General features: G+C 39.7%; 1 protein-coding gene across 6 annotated transcripts in view; it reads right to left on the bottom strand.

Annotated features, from left to right (window-relative positions):
• Positions 1–16,819, bottom strand: part of myocd (myocardin) — a 162,879-nt gene that overhangs the window by 128,306 nt on the left and 17,754 nt on the right. For all 6 annotated transcript variants that reach the window (XM_046356970.1, XM_046356972.1, XM_046356969.1 and 3 more), the window contains exon 2: positions 8,709–9,119. In XM_046356970.1, the coding sequence (XP_046212926.1) occupies positions 8,709–8,751 (43 nt within the window). In that variant the 5' untranslated portion in view covers positions 8,752–9,119. The remainder of the gene's footprint in view (positions 1–8,708; positions 9,120–16,819) is intronic.

Here is a 16,819-nt window from a genome sequence, read left to right as displayed (position 1 = left end):
AGTTAGGATCACCACCTTATTTTAAGAATGTGAAATGAAAGAATAATAGCAGAGAGAATGATTTATTTCAGCTTTTATTTCTTTCATCACACTCCCAGTGGGTCTGTTAGGGCTCTCGTTTGTGGAATGACCGGACCAATGTGCAGCGTGGTAGGCGTACATCAATCTTTTTATTGATGACAACAAAAACAAAATAACAATGACAAAAATAAAAGTGCACAGTTCTGTAAGGTAAAATAAACTATACAGAAAACAAGATCCCACAAAACCCAAAAGAAAATGACAACGTATACGATAGACAGCTGTCTCTGATTGGGAACCATACTCAGCCAAAAACACAAAGAAATAGAAAATCTTCCCACCCGAGTCACACCCTAACCTAACCAAACATGGAGAATAATAAGGATCTCTAAGGTCAGGGTGTGACAGGGTAAGAAGTTTACATACACTCAATTAGTATTTGGTAGCATTGGCTTAAAATAGTTTAACTTGGGTCAAACATTTTGGGTAGCATTCCACAAGCTTCACACAATAAGTTGGGTGAATTTTGGCCCATTCCTCCTGACACAGCTGGTGTGACTGAGTCAGGTTTGTAGGCCTCCTTGCTCGCAAACGCTTTTTCAGTTCTGCCCACACATTTTCTATGGGATTGAGGTCAGGGCTTTGTGATGGCCACTCCAATACCTTGACTTTGTTGTCCATAAGCCATTTTATCACAACTTTGGAAGTATGCTTGGGGTCATTGTCCATTTGGAAGACCCATTTGGAAGACCAAGCTTTAACTTCCTGACTGATGTTGTTGCTTCAATATATCCACATAATTTTCCCTGCCTCATGATGCCATCTCTTTTGTGAAGTGCACCAGTCCCTCCTGCTGCAAAGCACCCCCACAACATGATGCAGCCACCCCCATGCTTCACGGTTGGGATGGAGTTCCCTGGCTTGCAAGCCTCCCCCTTTTTCCTCCAAACATAACGATGGTCATTATGGCCAAACAGTTCTATTTTTGTTTCATCAGACCAGAGGACATTTCTCCATAAAGTACAATATTTGTCCCCATGTGCAGTTGCAACCCATAGTCAGGCTTTTTTTATGGCAGTTTTGGAGCAGTGGCTTCTTCCTTGCGGAGCTGCCTTTCAGGTTATGTCGATATAGGACTCGTTTTACTGTGGATATAGATACTTTTGTACCGGTTTCCTCCAGCATCTTCACAAGGTCCTTTGCTGTTGTCCTTTGCTGTTGTTCTGGGAATGATATGCACCAAAGTATGTTCATCTCTAGGAGACAATGCGTCTCCTTCCTGAGTGACGGCTGCATGGTTACATGGTGTTTATACTTGCATACTATTGTTTGTACAGATGAACGTGGTACCTTCAGGCATTTGGAAATTGCACCCAAGGACAAACAGGACTTGTGGAGGTCTACAGAAAAATATCTGAGGTCTTGGCTGATTTCTTTTGATTTTGATGTCAAGCAAAGAGGCACTGAGTTTGAAGGTAGGCCTTGAAATACATCCACAGGTACACCTCAATTGACTCAAAGTATGTCAATTAGCCTATCAGAAGCTTCTAAAGCCATTACATAATTTTCTGGAATTGTCCAAGCTGTTTAAAGGCACAGTCAACTTAGTGCATGTAAACTTCTGTCCCACTGAAATAATCTGTCTGTCAACAATTGTTGGAAAAATTACTTGTGTCATGCACAAAGTAGATATCCTAACTGACTTGCCAAAACTATAGTTTGTTAACAAGAAATTTGTGGAGTGGCTGAAAAATGAGTTTTAATGGCTCCAACCTAAGTGTATGTAAACTACTGACTTCAACTGTACAGTACCAGTCAAAAGTTTGGACACACTTACTCATTCAAGGGTTTTTAGTGAAGACATCAAAACTATTCAATAAAACATGTGTAATCCTGCAATAACCAAAAAAGTGTTAAACAAATCAAAATATATTTTATATTTGAGATCCTTTAAAGTAGCCACCCTTTGCCTTGATGACAAGTTTGCACACTCTTGGCATTCTCTCAACCAGCTTCATGAGGGTGCAATAAATATAGCCACTTAAAATATGTTAATGAGCCAGCGATTCTTTCTCCTCCCACAATATTTCACCAAAATGCGCCATAATTTACAATATGTTGCAGTAAATACAGTATATAACAAAACAGCAATATAGTACTTTACTGTTAAATTGTATTGAAAATAAAATCTGCAATTGCTAATAGGGAATATTTAATTACATATTACAGCATACCAAATTATATTTGATGTTTTTTCACTTGCACTTTAGACCTTAATAAAGGCGCCTAAACAGACAATGACTACAGGGCAAAACAGATCAAAGAACATGGCTAACCATTCAACCATTAAAGGTTTGAGACTTGCTGCCACTCTGATCTGTCAACCAATATAAATGTCATTGTTTGGGAATTGCTACCACATATCATTTAAATTGGTACAGCACTCTAACTAACTGATGCAACAAATATAGCTTCTTACAAGATATGCCTCAAAATATGTTAATGAATGAGAAATAACAATACCATGTGCCCAATAGTGTTCAAAGGGTTTTTGGAATGGTACTGTATTCTGAATTACAGTAAATTACTGGTAGCAATTGGCCAGTTTGTTACTGTAGAGCTGGGATCATCAACTAGATTCAGCCGCAGGCCAATTCTTTCTTGAGCGGATGGTTGGGGGTCCGGAACATAATTAAACGTCATTTGTAGATGTCAAATTGACCGCGAGATGCTTAAACAGATATAATATTTGACTAAAACGTAATAATGCTTACATTTGTATACAATCACGTCTCTTAATTATGCGTGGGAATACTTGTTAACAGATTTCCAACATTAAAATCTTTTGGAGCTGGTTTTGTGGGCCAAATTCAGTTGGGGAACCCTGTTGTAGAGTTTCAGGACAAGGTTTGTAGAATTCCTAAAATACAGTATCTTCACGTACTATGCGGGGGTATAGCATTCTCACTAGCAGGTGCAACAAATATAGCCTCTTATAAGGCGCACCTTAAAATAGGTTAATGAGACAGAGACTCTTTCCCCACCCACAACACTTTCCCATAATGCATCATAACATGCTGTAAAACACATTTACGGTATTTTCCTGTGCATTCTATGGCAATCTACTGTATTCAGTTTATACAGTATCATACTGTCGATTAATATAGCAAGTTACTGATGAAATTACAAAAACGGCTAACTCTATTATTTAAAAAAAGACAACTGGGAGACTTCAATCTATCTACAGCAGCACTGTCTGCCCCACGGCCGTTGTTATTGTAGTTTTGTTGACAAGCACAGGTGGGGTGCATCACGCATCCAGGTAAAAATGGTTTTGCTATGCTTCTGTTCTATAGCACGTGCAATGAAGCCAGAGGGGGGAAAAAACTGTGTTCGTTGTTTGCAGTAACTTCTTTGTTGTTGTAATAGCGCAAACGGACGCGGCAGTTTCACCATTAAGGATTCCAGCTTTAAGCTGCTGTAATCCATGGAAACCAGTGTTTTTAATTACATAACATGGGGAGCTTTGTTACGAGTTCTTGTAAGGGAGCTAAATTGACTTCTGAGCAGAAAAACTGCTTGCCATAAAACTGCCAAGCATTTGTCAAGCAAGCCTTTATTGATCTCTGTCAAGTAATTACACACTAACGCTGAAGTAAATAGCCAAGACACTAGTATTTCCTCCATGTAAACTGTTAGGAGGTTCAGCGCTGGAAGGAGTAAACATGGGAAGCCCCCCATTCTGACATTGGAAATTTGTTCACATTCACTAGGCCAGTTGTATTGTTTGTTTACATGGGGCTGGGGTGTCCAACAAACAGATGATCCCCTTTCACCACAACTCGTACAGACAGACCAGATAGACTGTTTGTTTACTTTTGTTGAGCGCAAGTCATTGGTGGGGAATGCAGGCTGTTTAGGGCGGGATGCCGTTGATGTTTTCTGTGTGCGGCTGGTACTTAGGCCCCATAGTACTTATGTTCTACACATGTTTGTACTTCCAGGGCCACTGTATGTAAACTCGGTACGAAAACCAATTTAGAAAACATGCAAGGTAAATAAGAAAATCGCAAAATGTTTATGCAAATGTGATCAGTAAACTAATGGTGCTTTGTGTCAACAAATATTGATTGAAAACATCTGTGTGATGTGTGAGCTCACTGCATTCTTACAGAGGGAGAATGTTGCATTACAACACTCGTCCAATCAGTCAGAATCCATAACCTACTGCCAACGTGGAGAAAAAATAAAACAGATTTATCAGTTAGATTACAACATATGCCAATTCTGTAGTAGTTCATTACAACAAGCATAATAATTTTAAAAAGTAGTTCTAAAATATCTATCAGAGAATGTTAGAGTAGGTTGTGCGGACAGTGTATGTCTTATCTTCACATAAACTAACTATCATATTTACAAGTCCGCTATAAACATGGAGTAATGTTGTTTTTAGAGCATTCTTTGATTAAAATATTTACAGCATATCTGATAGTGGTGATGTTGTCCATTTAACTGGGACCAGATGTTTAGGTACATTCCTCGGCCAATGATTTTAGAACACCCGGGCAGAACACTCACAACTCACACCTACAACTATGAGTGCGTCAGACTGAAAAGAAAACTACGTTCAACGGACAGTGCACATTAATCAACATTTCAGGTTCAACCTCAATGTAAACGTGCCGGAGTTAGCAACAAGGCTCATTTTCATCTGTAGATATCACATCCCTCTACTCAATCTTACATTGTGACATATTTTTAGACAAGAGCTATTTAATCATAACGCCAAGTATGCTTTTAGTCACCAGTTCAAATTGTCTGTTTAATTCTAAGGCATTAGAAAAGGCAAACATTAATTTTTATAAAGGAAACACTGTTTGATCAAAGAGATAAACCCATTTCAAATATTAATTCTTAAGGGGTGCCATAAACATTTAACAGCTTAATAGTACCTTGTTGCTAATGTCAGTTGTTCATAAGTGTAACACACAGGTAACTGGCAAAATAAAGGGAACACCAACATAAAGTGTGTTAGGGTGTTGAGCCACCACGAGCTGCCAGAGCTGCCAGAACCACTTCAATGCACCCTGGCATAGACTCTACAAGTGTCTGGAACTCTATTGGAGGGATGTGGCACCATTCTTCCAAGAGAAATTCCATCATTTGGTGTTTTGTTGATGTTGGTGTCACTCCAGAATCTCACATAAGCGTTCAAGTGAGTTGAGATCTGGTGTCTGACTGACAGACACACACACACATGCACACGCACACGCACACACACACACACACACACACACACACACACACACACACACACACACACACACACACACACACACACACACACACACACACACACACACACACACACACACACACGCACACGCACACGCACACGCACACGCACACACACATGCACACGCACGCACACCCTGTAAACGCCCAATGCTCATTTGACACCCCTCTTTCAACGTCACTGATATCTGTTCTTTTAGCCATGGTAGCCAAAAAATGGGCAACTGGACATTTTTATCATTTAGCGGAAACTCTTAAACATGACAATAAGCATGATGGGATGTTTTAATTGCTTAATTAACTCAAGGAACGACACCTGTGTGGAAGCATTTGCTTTCATTATACTTTGTATCCCTCATTTACTAAAATCTGTCTTTTATTTTGGGATTTACCTGTTGCATTTCACTTAAACACTTCTCTTGTGATTTGAAAGAGATATCAAGCATGAGTTTACTGTCCAATAATTGTCTGCAAGAGTAAAGGACAACATTCACCCAAAAGAGGAACTACCAAAACCATTAGCGCTTGGCTGAATGCACTTTCACAATAAGGCCACATTAAGGATGAAATCAAACAAATATTAAGAATCTCAATCTTCATACAGTTGAAGTTAGAAGTTTACATACACCTCAGCCAAATAGATTTAAACTCAGTTTTTCACAATTCCTAACATTTAATCCCAGTAAAAATTCCCTGTTTTAGGTCAGTTAGGATCACCACTTTATTTTAAGAATGTGACATGTCAGAATAATAGTAGAGAGAAGGATTTATTTCAGATTTGATTTCTTTCATCACATTCCCAGTGGGTCAGAAGTTTACATACACTCAATTAGTATTTGGTAGCATTGCCTTTAAATTGTTTAACTTGGGCCAAACTTTTGGGTAGCCTTCCACAAGCTTCCCACAATAAGTTGGGTGAATTTTGGCCCATTCCTCCTGACAGAGCTGGTGTAACTGAGTCAGGTTTGTAGGCCTCCTTGTTCGCACACGCTTTTTCAGTTCTGCCCACATATTTTCTATAGGACTGAGGTCAGGGCTTTGTGATGGCCACTCCAATACCTTGTCTTTGTTGACCTTAAGGCATTTTGCCACAACTTTGGAAGTATGCTTGGGGTCATTGTCCATTTGGAAGACCCATTTGCCACCAAGCTTTACCTTCCTGACTGATGTCTTGAGATGTTGCTTCAATATATCCACATAATTTTCCTGCCTCATGATGCCATCTCTTTTGTGAAGTCCACCAGTCCCTCCTGCAGGAAAGCACCCCCACAACATGATGCAGCCACCCCCGTGCTTCACGGTTGGGATGGTGTTCCCCGGCTTGCAAGCCTCCCCTTTTCCTCCAAACATAATGATGGTCATTATGACAAAACAGTTCTATTTTCTTTCATTAGACCAGAGGACATTTCTCCAAAGAGTACAATCGTTGTCCCCATGTGCAGTTGCAAACTGTAGTCTAGCTGTTTCGTGGATGTTTTCTGGCTTCTTCCTTGCTATTTGATCTTTCATGATATGTCGATATAGGATTCGTTTTACTGTGGATATAGATACTTTTGTATCGGTTTCCTCCAGCATCTTCACAAGGTCTTTTGATGTTGTTCTGGGATTGATTTGCACTTTTCACACCAAAGTAGGAGACAGAACGCGTCTCCTTCCTGAGAGGCATGACGGCTTCATGGTCCCCTGGTGCTTATACTTGTGTACTATTGTCTGTGCAGATTAATGTGGTACCATCCGGCGTTTGGAAATTGCTTCCAAGGATGAACCAGACTTGTGGAGGTCTACAATTTTTTTCTGATGTCTTGGCTGATTTCTTTTGATTTTCCCATGATGTCAAGCAAAGAGACACTGAGTTTGAAGGCAGGCCTTGAAATACATCCACAGGTACACCTCCAATTGACTCAGATGATGACAATTAGCCTATCAGAAGCGTCTAATGCCATGACATAATTTTCTGGAATTGTCCAAGCTGTTTAAAGGCACAGTCAACTTAGTGCATGTAAACTTCTGACCCACTGGAATTGTGATACAATGAATTATAAGTGAAATAATCTGTCTGTCAACAATTGTTGGAAAAATGACTTGTGTCATGCACAAAGTAGATGTCATAACTGACTTGCCAAAACTATAGTGTGTTAACAAGAAATTTGTGGAGTGGTTAAAAAATGAGTTTTAATGTACTGTGTATGTACTGTACACTTCCGACATCAACTGTATGTGCTTTACAAAACCAGGTGCATGATCTACTGTAGATGGCCCCATATATCTGGCTTTATGGCCCCTCTCCCTTTCCTGTCTTGTTCTAGGTCTTGATGATCAGTGGCTAGATCTCGATAAGGCCAATAAAGCTGTATTTATTGCCACAGTTTCTTTATCAGGTTTTTACTCCAGAGACCTTATCAGTGTTTGCCACTTTGTAGTTTAGTGGACGATTTTTACTGATGCTGAACATGAACTTATCAGCATTGGTGTCAAACAGCTTCGGTGAAACGTGACATCACATTGACATGAATGGCAGAATAATTCTAAATCAAGAGCCGACGAGGTCAATGTGCCATTGAGCAAGGCACTTAACCCTAATTATTCCTGTAAGTCGCTCTGGATAACAGCATCTACTAAATGACTATAATGTAATCATGTAAATACAGCTAAAGTCATTATGAAGCAAAATATCATGTCATCATGTCACACCTGACATTAGATCATATGTGCCGTGGCTGCTTGGGATTACTATAGTTCAGCCAGAGGTGGTTGATCCACTATCTAAGAAAAAAGTACACATAGACAAAGAGACTCACGGCACAAGTAGAAGCCTTTGATGTCTTCGAAAACCCAGTAGCAAATATTTAGTGCAGGTATCAATGAGTAGGTCAAGAAACCTGGAATTAACCAAGGGAAGGGTAAAATACTCTTAAGCATCTCAGTCCGAATGTGGATTACTTCTCATGAACTCAATCCCTTTAAGCCTTGTCACAAACCCGCCAAAGTCTTAACCAGATTCAGCTGCAACAATCCATAATGACAACTTAAACCATGTTGCGCACAGTAGCAGAATAAACGTATTAAAGTTTGTAAAGGTGTTGCTGAACTTGGCAGGAGCCTATATCTCCACTTCGGGGGCTTTTGAAGCTTATTTCCAATGTTTTATCCCCCCTATCAAAATACCACCTTTTCAATGAATGTCAATGTCCATATTAGGTACTAAACGTCTGCTGTAAATACTTTAATATTAAAAATGTTTATATGAAAAGTGTTAATTACATACCAAATAACTTTGCTGAACTTGCCTAGAGAATTATGAAAGACAAATACAGACACTAGACAATCTTCTTTGGTGTGTATTATGACTGGAAATAAACAGATCATAACCCTAAAACATAATTAAGACATACCTGTAACATTGCAGCAGTGTCTCGCTCTACCCGGGGTCTCCATCGGAGGACAGCAGGGGCAGGCTCACTGTGTATGGGTGTCTTACCGCCAGACCAGAGTCTGGCTTCAATAGTGTCTTTGATGCTTATTCCTCACTCTCTTTCTCAGATGATTGCAGTCTGTTATTTGTAAAGATATTTGAAGTTGAATTGAGTTTGAAAGCCAAAGGGCTGGTTCAGGCTGTAGTCTTCTGGTCGCTCTCTCTGTTTTAGCAAAGACTCCTGGAGTGCAGGGGCTCCATTCATGGGGAAGTCTCCCTCTGCCTGAGGTGTCCAGTGAGGTTTGTTCTGGACCGGAGCAATGGCAGTCTCGTTCACAACTCCTTAGTACAAGAGAGACTTGCACACTTCAGTTGACCTCAGAGGTGGTTGCTGCGAGAAGGAGAGTATAAATATTTGAAGCTCTTTGAAACAGACAGTGAATTGTTTCATTGTATCAGTTCCTGTCTTGATCTACACTCAGTAATACAATTGAGCTGTTTTATATGGCCACGGTACTGTCCTGCTACTGTAAATGTGCATAACATAGGCTAAGTGAACAAGTATACTAAGCAATTTACGTATTACTCTGGATAAGGGGAATACTCCTATGAGAGTTTATATCATGCTAATAAAAACACAAATATTCAACTGCACCCAGCCAACCTGACTAAAGTACTCTTAGGTGACAATATACCTAAGTTCCCTTTGCTACATGTTCTAGAGAAAGAGCAGTTCTATCATGTTGTAAATGTGCTGTATGTACTGCAGGTCCAGTATGTGCGCGTGAGATAGTGAATCAAATTGACAGTACCTCACACGATACAGATTAAAACTAAGCACAGATCACCAGTCAAAAACAGATGTTTTACATTTGGCCCTGCTTCTGCATAACTGAAATACACACTTCTGTATTAATCATAGTATTTAACCAATGATTACACCATGATTACACATCATATGACAAACATGATCACGGGAAAATGTATAGCTTAATCAATCGCCTTAACTTTGAAATCATAATTGGATACATGTGTCAATTATATCTATGATCTAATTGACCCGCACATTACACAAAATTGCTCGATTTTGATGTATGCTATGTTGTGTTAAACAAGTTGTGAACTCAAATATTCTATATATAATATTTGTATCATTCTACTAATTGAAGAATTATTAGTATTTTCATCTTGATCGGCAGACGTTATTTCTATGCTCCCCATGATATAACCTATTGCTAGCGAGTTAGCCACCCACAGTTGTGTGCATTGGATGGAGAGGAGGAAACATCAACACTTGAGGGTATTAAATGAATGAGTGTCAAAGATCTAATCGACACGTACATTACACAAAATTGCTAGTATGTGATGTACGCTACGTAGTGTTAAACAAGTTGTGAACTAAAATATTATATATATTTGATCATATTTGTATATATTGACCCTAAGCATGATGGGATGTTTTAATTGCTTAATTAACTCAGGAGTGACACCTCTGTGGAAGCACCTGCTTTCGATATCAAATCAAATTTTATTTGTCACATGTGAATACAACAGGTGTAGGAGCTTACAGTGAAATGCTTACTTACAAGCCCTTAACCAACAATGCAGTTTTAAGAAAATACCCCAAAAAGTAAGAGATAAAAGTAACAAATAATTAAAAAGCAGCAGTAAAATAACAATAGCGAGGCTATATACAGGGGGTACCGGTACAGAGTCAATGTGCGGGGGCACCGGTGTCAATGTAATATGTACATGTAGGTAGAGTTATTAAAGTGACTATGCACAGATAATAACAGAGAGTAGCAGCAGCGTAGAAGGGGGGGGGGGGCAATGCAAATAGTCTGGGTAGCCATTTGATTAGGTGTTCAGGAGTCTTATGGCTTGGGGGTAGAAGCTGTTTAGAAGCCTCTTGGACCTAGACTTGGCCCTCCGGTACCGCTTGCCATGCGGTAGCAGAGGGAACAGTTTATAACAAGGGTGACTGGAGTCCTTGACATGTAATATACTTTGTATCCCTTATTTACTCAAGTCTTTCCTTTATTTTGGCAGTTACCTGTAGCATTTCCTTAAAACACTTATCTTATTATTTGAAAGAGATATCAAGCCTGAGTTTACTGGACAACATTCACCCAAAAGAGGAACTACCAAAACCATTAGCGCTTGGCTGAACACACTTTCACAATGAGACCTCTAAAGTGATCGTAATCACACAAATATTAAGAATCTCAATCTTCATATGTGCTTTATAAAACCAGCTGCATGATCTACTGTAGATGGGTCCATCTACATGTATCTGGCTTTATGGCCTCCCTTTTCTGTGTTTTTCTGACAATATACCTACGTTCCCTTTAAATGTGCTACATGTTCTAGAACAGTTCTATCATGTTTTAAATGTGCTGTATGTACTGCAGGTCCAGTATGTGCACGTGAGATAGTGAATCAAATTGACAGTACCTCACACGATACAGATTAAAACTAAGCACAGATCACCAGTCAAAAACAGATGTTTTACATTTGGCCCTGCTCCTGCATAACTGAAATACACACTTCTGTGTTAATCATAGTATTTAACCAACAATTACAACGTGATTACACGTCATATGACAAACATTATCTCAGAAAAAATGGAATTAAAATGAATGAGAGTGTCTCTGACAGAAGCCAAAGACAGACAGTTATCAGAGGTTGATAAAAACGGGCCGGTGCTTCTTTCATTGGAGGCATGGTAACCAGAGGGAAAACAGGCTTCCTCAGGAAAATAGCAACTTTTTGACTGACCAATAGTAACAGCCAAAGCCCTGCCTAGTGACTATGGTCACTTAAATGGATACATGTAACTATTATCTACCAGGTAAGTTAGGCCTGTTGACAAATGAGTACATAGATGGGATGTAGAGTGAACATGCAAGGTGTGTTACTACTCATAGCAGGTCACTGTGTGCATAACTTTGCCTGCCAGTCACATTGCTGTTAAAACACACTTCTGTGCATTGTTCAGATCTTAGCTCATCGTCCACTAACAGAGACCTCCTGCAGGTTTGAATAAAATAGACTGCTACTGTCAGAGTCATTCTGGCAGGGTGGTTCTTGTTTAATAGTTTCTACCCAATAGTCAGCTATGTCTCCAATATGATGATAAACTGTGTGTGACAAGAAAGAGCCCTATGAAACATTAGTGAAGCACTCAGCCTAAGCCCCGAAGACTGAAATGGCATTCACTCCATTTAAATGATCTGTCTGCTAATAAAACTTCTGTGATGTGACTTCTCCTCCGTCCAAAGCTGCTTTTATCTGGGCCAGAGATAGGGAACATTGAAGTTAACAAAGCCATCTCCCGCTCCCAAATATATCCAATATAAAAACGACTCCAGGCCCTAATGGCTTACAGTACCTCTCAGTGATATTCAGCCTAAATCAAGCCTCTCTATGGCCTCTGCTGGATTTCAGAGGGGGAAACGTGAAGCGCAACAATATTGTTACTTCAACTGAGAGGAATTTGTGGGCACTAAATCAAAAACACAAACCCCAGGAGGGGGATTGGGCCACTGGAGACTGTCGAAATCAGACAGAGCAACAAACAAGCATGCACACAACACACAAACACCAACCTCTCCACTACAGCTCGGTTGTTACCGGCTGTCATCCGCGAAAGACAGAACCACCACTTGCCAGAGACCCGCCTCAATCTTTACACCCTGCTTTCTGTCTACATACAGAAGCCATGGACCATGGCTTTATCTGAAACACAACACATTGTCATGTCCGCTCATTTCCTCAATGTACCACAGGGCCTCTTCAGTTATCACCCTGGCCAATGCTCCTCTGGACCATTTCCCCCTTTCCTCATCGTCAATGGCAACTCCTGTCAAGTTACAGTAATGTGCATGAGCTGCTGTTGAATGGGACTGAATGGACTGAGTGTGTCCAAAAGGCAAGTTACTCTGACAGTCTGAACGTTATTTTGTGATCAGGGCCCATTGTTGTTATAGACTGAAACGTGTTTTGATACATAACAGCCCCATATCAAGGAATCATTGTCACAAGCTCCAACTAGTCAGCTTTTTAAGGCCTACTACGTCCTACGTCTCTTCATTGACAACATGTAATCCCAAAACTGGATCTGTATTTGATTACAGAACAATACCCAGAAGGCAGTTTGAACCAGGACACTTTGGAAGCAAAAACAAACAAAAACTGTGTCATTGTTCTAAATCGTGTTTTGCCCATAATAGTAAGTCAACTAATTCTTAAGCTATGAAAATATCTGAATGCGCAGCGTTAGTTCATATTGCATGGTGCAATCACTTTATTAATAGGCAAAAGCAGTTTGTTTGGATATCATATCCCCATGATAATTGAATCCAAATGTTTTGAAAGGAAAGTTTATCCAGGACATGACTGTTAGCTATATTACAGATGAATTGATTTGGTCTATTCAGAGTCAATAAACAGGGGATAAGGGGTGGGGGGGGGTGTTGGAAATGCCTATAAACACTGACCTTGGTCTCTGTGAACCTACAGAGGCAAGATATCCTATATATTTCTGACATCACAGTACTTTCGTGGATCATGAGTCAACAAAAGAAAAATGCATTATGTTCTCTATGGCTACAGAACTAGTAATTATTTCCCAAATAGGCATCTTCTCTCTCTGTGTGTGTGTGTGTGTGTGTGTGTGTGTGTGTGTGTGTGTGTGTGTGTGTGTGTGTGTGTGTGTGTGTGTGTGTGTGTGTGTGTGTGTGTGTGTGTGTGTGTGTGTGTGTGTGTGTGTGTGTGTGTGTGTGTGTGTGTGTGTGTGTGTGTGTGTGTGTGTGTGTGTGTTGGTTCTTCTATCCTTGTGGGGACCTAAAATCCACAAAAGATCCCCACAAGGATAGTACAACTAGGAAAATTCTCCCTCGTGGGGACATTTCCCATATCCCCATAAGGACAAAGGCTATTTTAAGCTTAAGAGTTAGTTTTAGGGTTAGGGTTACAATTAGTGTTCGGGTAAGGGATTAGTGGTTAAGGTTAGGAGTTAGCTTTAGGGTTTGGGTTAGGGTTATATGTTAACGTTTAGGGAAAATAGGATTTTGAATGGCAATGAATTAGGTCCGCATGAGGATAGTTTATGTGTCCGCGTGTGTGTACATTTGTAATTATCGTTAACATCTAACATATACAATTCACACATTGACAGACGAATAGATTACACATACTAGGCCTACATAACACAAATGCACAGTACGACACACAAACATGTATACAATTATACATAAACATACCTATACCATATACAGACTATAAAGTAGGCTTGTGCAAACAAATATACAGACAAAACAAACATCTAGACCTCTCAGTGTCCACTAGCTTCTAGCTCTGTCCTGGTCTGCATGTGGGGAATCATGCAGCTGCTTTTGATTATCAGTAACCGGATTCACTTGTTTTAATTTAACTCACTACTGTAGCCTTGTTCCATAACACACATCAGAAACATGATTATCCACCAGCTTTATGTCCAATTTCCTTTTCAGTAAGGGCCTAAAGGGGAGAGATGAAAGCCTTCACACCCATTTGCCTACTTTAATAACTCACTACTATAAACCATGCAAACCACACGCACTGCCATCTCATCTCTTTGCATACTGTATATGAAGAGACGTGACTTCAGTCCTCTGTTCGTATCATTTCCATGTGTTTGATGCCATTGCATTAGCTCCATTCCAGATATTATTATGAGCCACCCTCCCCTCAGCAGACTCCTGTTGTAACCTGACCTGGTTATTTCACCGTCAACTCAGCTAACAATCCAATGTACTCTCTCATATCATCTGTTCTCCATGGATACTTTCAAAGGCATTTTCTACCATAATATTATTACCTCACACTACAACAACACAGGTCAGGCCCTAGGGGAGAATTGAGCCAATGGGTTAGTTGGGCCACTTCTTGTTTCTAGGAAACCATACACAAAATGAATCACGTGACCAAATAAAATAAGTCCTCATTTCATGGAGTCTGTTAAGGAAGAAACAACATGGAAAAAGCAAGTTAGGTGCCCAAAAATTATTTTCACAAAGTAAAATTAATTTATTGTGTTATTGATTAAAACACACTGTTTTGCAATGAAGGTCTAGTTTCTGTACTCCTCTAAGTTCATTAAATTCTACACAAAACCTAGGAGGCTCTTGGTTCTCACCCCCTTCCATAGACTTACATAGTAATTATGACCACTTCCGGAGGATGTCCTCCAACCTATCAGAGCTCTTGCTGTCACGATCGCCGTCCTCGTGGAAATAACCGGACCAGGGTGCAGCGTTGTGAGCGTACATATTCCTTTATTATAAATGTCGCCAACAAAACAAGAAACAACAAAAACGAACGTGAAGCTTACTAGGGCTATACAGGCCACTAACAAAGACAACTACTCACAAAATACAAAAGGAAAAAAAGCTGCCTAAGTATGATTCCCAATCAGAGACAACGATAGACAGAAGTCCCTAATTGAGAACAATACCCGGCCAAAACATAGAAAAACAGAACAGAGTTTCCTACCCGAGTCACACCCTGACCAACCAAACATAGAGAATAAAAAGATCTCTATGGTCAGGGCGTGACATTTGCAGCATGAACTGACATGTTGTCCACCCAATCAAAGGATGACAGAATGAATCTAGTGCATAAAGCATACACTACAGATAGCTAGCACTGCAGTGCATACAATGTGGTGAGAAGTTTACTCAAAGAGAGAGAGAGAGAGACAATAGTTTAACAGTTTTGAACAAATTCATTTCTTTAAAAATGAAGGAGCAGATAGAGGGATTTTGTTGTATTTTTTTCACTTTCACTTACTTAGCTAGCAAATGCAGCTAGCTAGTTTAGCCTACTCAAACACCCGGCTCAAACAGAGAGGGATGCTATGTTAGCTAGCTGGCTTTGGCTTTCCAACACTGGTACTCTTCCAAGCCAAGGTAGGCTTTTGTTTTAATTAACTTACTGTTGACTTTGAAGTTAATATGGTGACAACAATGTAGGCTGTGTGCAGCAGTTAGCGTTCATGATATGAAGGTTTGGAATGGAAAAGTTTTTTCGTCTGGTCGGAGAAAGCTGATATCTTGTGCACAAGGAAGGGAAAAGGTGAAAGGAGGAGAGGGCATAGATGCGAGAAGGAATACAATGATCAAAGGGATCATGCTGTTTGTATGTGGCAGCTATGAATGTGAACTGTGTTTGCATGTGATCAGGGGTGTATTCATTCTGCCGATTCAGTAGAAAAACATTTCTTAAACGGAAGCAAACAGAACGAAACGGGGATAAACAAACCTGAATTTGTCTAATAGAAACTCTTGTTTGCAACTGTTGGACTAATGATTACACCCTAGATCAGCTAGATTAAGGAAAGAGTGTGCAAGGCAGTATTAAATGTGTCAATGCCCGTCAACAAAAAAAGTACACTTAAGTTGTAAGCTTTCCTCATGATGGGTATAGAGAAAATGAAAGTATCATGTACTAGCCTAAACCTATTGATGTTACATTGAGGTGGGTGAATTTAATATGAATGACAGTCATCCAATATGCTGTAATAGAAATAAAGCCATGCCCATAAAAAATGATAAATCTCCCTCATCTTAAATGGCATCGAGACCATCACTGTTTTATATATCAGTTGGAGTCTTCAATATGAGGTCCTAAACCTAGCATGAAAGTGTGCAGCTGTGTGGACTAATATAGTCCAAATGTTTGCTAAGGGTAAGTTGAGCCAATGGCAACCATACCAATTATATTTGATATTTTGACCGTTTTATGCATAATATAGTATTTTTGCAATGTATGTCATGCATATGAACTCAAGAGAGGGCTGGGCGATATGGTCAAAATATCAGTATTTTATTTTTCGAATAATAAAAGTTGTACATCTGCTTTATGAGTAAGTAATGTGTGATCCTAGTGGCAACACATACATTCTAAGTGGTTTCAATGGGTTTTTCTCCATTCTGATTGTTCTATACTGTTCAATTCAACATCAACCTAAAATAATTTCCTGCATTTCCATCAATGTCTTCATTTCCTGCACTCATTTGAGATCATTTCCACACTGCCACAATGAGGGCA

Source organism: Oncorhynchus gorbuscha, linkage group LG07, assembly GCF_021184085.1.
Source record: "Oncorhynchus gorbuscha isolate QuinsamMale2020 ecotype Even-year linkage group LG07, OgorEven_v1.0, whole genome shotgun sequence".
NCBI lineage: Eukaryota > Metazoa > Chordata > Actinopteri > Salmoniformes > Salmonidae > Oncorhynchus > Oncorhynchus gorbuscha.
Note: the sequence above shows the minus strand (reverse complement) of the source record. Positions and strands in the feature narration are given on the sequence as shown.